Source organism: Coregonus lavaretus (assembly GCF_964263955.1).
Source record: "Coregonus lavaretus genome assembly, chromosome: 8".
In the NCBI taxonomy this organism is placed as follows: Eukaryota; Metazoa; Chordata; class Actinopteri; order Salmoniformes; family Salmonidae; genus Coregonus; species Coregonus lavaretus.
In genome coordinates, this window is record NC_139995.1 from 30,887,681 (window position 1) to 30,894,263 (window position 6,583).

General features: G+C 44.7%; 1 protein-coding gene and 1 long non-coding RNA gene across 2 annotated transcripts; both read left to right on the forward strand.

Annotated features, from left to right (window-relative positions):
* The first annotated feature begins 756 nt into the window (after positions 1-756).
* Positions 757-3,327, forward strand: LOC311133379. Its single transcript, XR_014613587.1, has 3 exons — positions 757-992; positions 1,121-1,237; positions 3,014-3,327. It is a non-coding gene; the product is annotated as an uncharacterized lncRNA (long non-coding RNA).
* Positions 3,328-5,375: 2,048 nt separating this feature from the next.
* Positions 5,376-6,315, forward strand: LOC311134007 (putative deoxyribonuclease TATDN2; the record flags this gene model as incomplete). The annotated part of the gene is given in 4 exon segments (XM_084167621.1): positions 5,376-5,711; positions 5,743-5,787; positions 5,908-6,025; positions 6,028-6,315. Coding segments are annotated over 4 exon segments (762 nt in total). The 3' UTR covers positions 6,291-6,315.
* Positions 6,316-6,583: the final 268 nt, after the last annotated feature.

The following is a 6,583-nucleotide window of genomic DNA, read 5'->3' on the forward strand; positions in this document are numbered from 1 at the left end:
CCAAAGAACACCATACCTACTGTGAAGCATGGGGGTGGAAACATTATGCTTTGGGGCTGTTTTTCTGCAAAGGGACCAGGACGACTGATCCGTGTAAAGGAAAGAATGAATGGGGCCATGTATCGTGAGATTTTGAGTGAAAACCTCCTTCCATCAGCAAGGGCATTAAAGATTAAACGTGGCTGGGTCTTTCAGCATGACAATGATCCCAAACACACCGCCTGGGCAACGAAGGAGTGGCTTCGTAAGAAGCATTTCAAGGTCCTGGAGTGGCCTAGCCAGTCTCCAGATCTCAACCCCATAGAAAATCTTTGGAGGGAGTTGAAAGTCTGTGTTGCCCAGTGACAGCCCCAAAACATCACTGCTCTAGAGGAGATCTGCATGGAGGAATGGGCCAAAATACCAGCAACAGTGTGTGAAAACCTTGTGAAGACTTACAGAAAACGTTTGACCTGTGTCATTGCCAACAAAGGGTATATAACAAAGTATTGAGAAACTTTTGTTATTGACCAAATACTTATTTTCCACCATAATTTGCAAATAAATTCATAAAAAATCCTACAATGTGATTTTCTGGATTTTTTTTGTCATAGTTGACGTGTACCTATGATGAAAATTACAGGCCTCTCTCATCTTTTTAAGTGGGAAACTTGCACAATTGGTGGCTGACTAAATACTTTTTTCCCCCACTGTATGTAGTCAGTTGGTGACTGGGATTTCTTACAGTAGGTCTTCTTGCTAGGCTGGGTATTATGGTCCAATGTGTTGGTAGCTTGGTAGGTTGAAATAAGGGTCTACTGTGCTGGGGTGAGTTCCCCAAAAACATAAAGATAATATTTTGCATTAAGAATATTGTTTGTCCCTGCCCATGTTCCTAGATCCTCAAGTGTATGGGATGGGTCCGGCTGGTTTGCACGGCCACCTTTTTCCTCCACTGACTCAAGAAATGTCTGAGGCTTCTCCTAATGATCCTAACACTTCTAAGGCACAAGGTATATCCTCTTCAGGGTTCCTATTGATTTTAATGATATGTTAGACAGAAATAATGACTTGATCAAAACTATGATCTAACTGAGCTCAGACAAATTTGCTCATGTCATGCTGTTTTGTTTGCCTCTAGGCATGTCCCATAGTACTCTGGGGGGTAACAACTCTCTCCAAAACCAGCTCCAGTACAGGAACGAGCGTGCCAGGAGGGGTTTCCGCTACTGGCCCATCGAGAAGGCGGCCCCTAAATGTGAGCGTCTTATAAACAGGCATTTGTCTTACATTTACATTTTAGTCATTTAGCAGACGCTCTTATCCAGAGCGACTTACAGTTAGTGAGTGCATACATTAATTTTTGTAGTTTTTTTTTTTTTTTTCATACTGCCCCCCCCTTGGGAATCGAACCCACAACCCTGGCATTGCAAACGCCATGCTCTACCAACTGAGCTACATCCCTGCCAGCCATTCCCTCCCCTACCCTGGATGACACTTGGCCAATTGTGCGCCGCCCCATGGGTCTTCTCCCCTCTTATGTCTCCCTGGTTACATACATTTACATAACCTATATCACACAGGACTGTGTACCATTCACATACACATGTGAGAGAGAGAGGGGAATGAGATCCCTCCTTAAGTCTCTTTCATTTCAGGTCCCTGGCCTTCTCAACCTTTACACTTTAATCTCTGTTATATTTATAAAGCTGCCACCAGGATCTGCAGAGACAAACCCTGTTAACTCCATCCCTCCCCCTGCTCCACAGAGTTGACACCCATCCCTCCCTCTGCTCCACAGAGTTGTCACCCATCCCGCCGTCTGATTCAGAGTTGACACCCATCCCTCCCTCTGCTCTACAGAGTTGACACCCATCCCTCCCTCTGCTCTACAGAGTTGACACCCATCCCTCCCTCTGCTCTACAGAGTTGACACCCATCCCTCCCTCTGCTCTACAGAGTTGACACCATCCCTCCCTCTGCTCTACAGAGTTGACACCATCCCTCCCTCTGCTCTACAGAGTTGACACCATCCCTCCCTCTGCTCTACAGAGTTGACACCATCCCTCCCTCTGCTCTACAGAGTTGACACCATCCCTCCCTCTGCTCTACAGAGTTGACACCATCCCTCCCTCTGCTCTACAGAGTTGACACCATCCCTCCCTCTGCTCTACAGAGTTGACACCATCCCTCCCTCTGCTCTACAGAGTTGACACCATCCCTCCCTCTGCTCTACAGAGTTGACACCATCCCTCCCTCTGCTCTACAGAGTTGACATCATCCCTCCCTCTGCTCTACAGAGTTGACACCATCCCTCCCTCTGCTCTACAGAGTTGACACCATCCCTCCCTCTGCTCTACAGAGTTGACACCATCCCTCACTCTGCTTCAGGCTCTCTAATCCCCATCCCTTCTTCTCCTGCAGGGTTTGGTTGTAACCCCCTCCCTCCCTCCCTCTGCTTTAGCTCTTCTTAGATCCCTTGTCTAAATGTATCTGACTCATGTAGGTTAGTAAATTAATTCTCACAGATGCCATGGTTTAACACTACAGGGAATACAGTATTACTGCCTATACCAAATCAAAAGTTTATTGGTTGTGTACACAGATTTGCAGATGTACACAGGTGCAGCAAAATGCTTGTTTCTAGTTCCAACAGTGCAGTAATACCTTGCAATACAAAACAATACACACATAATCAAAAAAATGTAAAGAAAGAAATTAAGAAATATCAGAACGAGCAATGTCAGAGGCCAGAATATACATTTAAATATCAGCTAACATACAGTTTGGATAGAACTACTGTCTTCTCTGACTTGCCTACTTTGCAAGGGATTTGATCATCAGTACAATGTGTTGTGAAGTAGTGCATATTGGTGTCTCCATAAAAGGGTTTCAGACTGAGAGTCCCAAAGCCATGCCTATATTTTAGAGTAACAGCATGCCTGTGAGTTATGATAGAATGGATTGTCTCTGGAGATGATGTTGACTAGCAGCCAGCCAGGTGACTGATGATGATGTAATGCCTCTGCTTTAGGTCATGGACACAGCTTTGGAGCCTACAAGACCTTACTGGGATTACCAAGAGTTTGAAGGAGGAGAATCTGTTGCTATTTTCAATGTTTGAAGTTTGATGAAACACTCTTATCTTTCATGGATTCTTGCTACTGTATTCATACATATTTTTTCTGTCAGTATTTTATTATTTGTTTTATATCATTACTTATTTATGCTCTCTGGTGTGTGAATGAATCAGTCTTTGTAAATGGGCGGCATGTAGCTTAGTGGTTAAGAGCGTTGTGCCAATAACTGAAAGGTCGCTGGTTCTAATCCACGAGCCAACTAGGTGAAAAATCTGTCGGTGTGCCCTTGAGCAAGGCGCTTAACCCTAATTGCTCCTGTAAGTCGCTCTGGATAAGAGCGTCTGCTAAAAATAAAATAAATGAAAATTATGAATAATATTAAAGGACTTCAGAGTAGATTCTGTTATTGTAGGGGTTTATTGTGTTTCCCCAGAAATCCTATTCTGAAACGAGTCATTATACATGTTGCCAAGATTGTAAACTTCCAAGTACCATTTGTTCAGGATTTATTTCCATCTATCATAACCGTTATGAGATAATTTAATTATATACATCCTCACTAGCTAGGTTTCCATCCAATTTGTCAAACGGCAGTCAAGCATCGATCATCATGTTACCAGAATAAGACCCTAGATATTTATTGGAAAGCAGCATTAAGCTCATCACCGTGCAATTTCACCACCCTGTGACGTTCATAATTTATTTCATCTGTAACCTAATAAACTGCATGGTTTCCCGAGTCGTTGTTGGAGGACCATACACCATATTATCTAGGGCGTTCACTCACTGCTGTATAATGTAGAGAAAAACGGGGCAATTCAAGAGGGTACCACGAAATATATGTCTAAACGTCGTTATAAATGACATGTAATTAATCATTAGGTTGTTCTCTACAATATTATAACCTTAATATACTTGTACTTGGCAGTGTTGATTAAATAAGAACATTCATTTGCTGTGACCGTTGCTAGTTTAGACTGCACCGGTCTTGGTTGTATTTCTTCCATATTTGGTGTTGTGAGGTGGTACCATTTGGAGGCGTTTCCGCTGGTTGGACCAATCAAAATCAACTTGATACCTTCATTTTCACATCCAGATCCTTGGCTTTCATTGCCTATAACTGCGATCAATCTACATTGAGAGGAGCCGTTTCTATGGCATTTTAAAGGGAAAGACTCAGAAATACACAATGAAAACAGGAACAGATTGCCTTCCCCGAGGGTGGATATTGAAATGGTATGCTAGCTTTGTAAATAAATATATATTTAGTCCCTACTTAGTTTTGTATTCAGCAGATGTCATTTAGAAAAAGCCGATGTTTTCACTCACAAACCTGCAGCCACTAGTTAGTTTGTCAGTTGACTTTCGAAGTTAACACCGTTCTGCGGCAGAGCAGCGCCACAGACTTATTTTGAGCAGTTAGCACTTTTTGATCATGCCTGTGATGACATTCCATTCACTCTAAACATGCTAAATATTACATCGTCGGTAACTTTTGAACCATATATGGTAGAGACATGTGGTTTGGACTACTGACAGAATGTTCTATTGAATGGACATATTTGTATAAACCTTGAATTAATTAATAATTTTATGGTTGAACACCCTATATTATCACATGACTCCAAGTTCAGGCTACTTCGACATGATGGTGATTATATCAAATCTGCGCTTGGCATTTCTACCGCCATTAAGCACATAATTAATTTTGACACATACAGATCACACCATGATGATCTGTCCACCTTTATAAAATTGTACCGAAACTTCCTGTTTCTATCACAGCTGTAATATATACAATGTTGGATGGAAACCTGGCTACTACCCTCGTTTCCAACTTTCGGAAACCTGGCTACTACCCTCGTTTAACTTTCCAGCCACAGTTGTTATGCAAGTAAAGTCATACCATATATATATGTAAAGTCATACCATATATATATATATGGTATGACTTTACTTGCATAAAAACTGTGGATGGAAAGTTGGAAATGAGGGTAGTAGCCAGGTTTCCGAAAGTTGGAAACGAGGCTAGTAGCCAGGTTTCCATCCAACATTTTTATGCGAGTAATGTAATGAGTAAGCCAATCAGTGCACAGCCGCCTCCCTCCGGGACACCCAGCAGTGTTTTCTCCTCCCTGGACCCCTTTGCTTCCCTTAGTAACGCCTCGCCTGCCGCCCCCAAAGTCCGCCCCCTGTTCTCCAGCCCCTACCGCCCCTGACCAGACCCCCCGCAGGTACTCTAACGGCGGCCCCTCCTTGCCCTTTCCCTCCTCCTCCACTTCCGGTTGCTATGACAACTGCGCTACAACTAGGAGAATGTCAGTGGGGGCGGAGCCTATCTGGGGATGCGACCCCTCGCAGCGGAGGGCGAGCCAACTTGGCTTCGTGGACACCCACTGCCACCTGGACATGCTGTGGGGCAAGCTGGGCTTCCGGAGGACCTTTGCCCGCTTCCGCAGCCTGCACCAGAGCAGCTTCCCGCCGGAGTTTCAGGACTTCTGCAACCCTCAGATCATTGTGCGGGAGGCGCTGTGGGAGGGGCTGCTGGTGGAGGAGCTGGTCTGGGGTGCGTTCGGGTGCCACCCCCACTTCGCCAAGGAGTACTCGGAGGTCCATGAGCGCAGCATTCTAATGGCCATGCGACACCCTAAAGCATAGCCTTCGGAAGAGATCGGCCTGGACTACACCCACAAGAACTCCATCAACACATCTAGGCAGAAAGAAAGAGGTACGGTCAGGGTCAGGCCTTAATTTCCCCTCTCTCATTCAACTGACCCATTCAAGTATTTGAGAAGCTGCTGCTTGGTTGAGGTATTGATGGTGTTGTGTGTTTGGCGCCCCCGTGTAGGTGTTTCAGCGTCAGCTGAAAGTGGCCGTGGCCATGAACAAACCTCTGGTGATCCACTGCAGGGACACAGATGACGACATGCTGGTGATCATGAAGAAGTGTGTGCCCCGGGACTACAAAATCACTGTTTCACCAACAGTTACCCAGTGATCAAGCACTTCCGGAAGGAGTTTCCCAATATGCGTGTGGGTTTCACGGTCCTCATCACCTACCCCAGGGCCCATGAGGCTTGCGACGCCATCCGCAAGATCCCCCTCGACCGCATCCTACTGGAGACAGACGCACCCTACTTCCTGCCCAGACAGGCACACACACACACACACACACACACACACTTCCATGGACTATGCACCCTGCACGATCAGCCTAGAACAAAACTTTAGAGATTTAAGCTTTTTGTGCGTATGGAAAATGTACAGTATGGGATCTTTTATTTCAGCTCATGAAATATGGGATCAACACTTTACATGTTGCGTTTATATTTTTGTTCAGTGTAATAAAGGGTTTTGCACTCTCTGCACATCCTCATATGCACCCGACTCTTTTTCATATACAGTTGAAGTCAGAAGTTTACATACACTTAGGTTGGAGTCATTAAAACTTGTTTTTCAACCACTCCACAAATGTCTTGTTAACAAACTATAGTTTTGGCAAGTCGGTTAGGACATCTACTTTG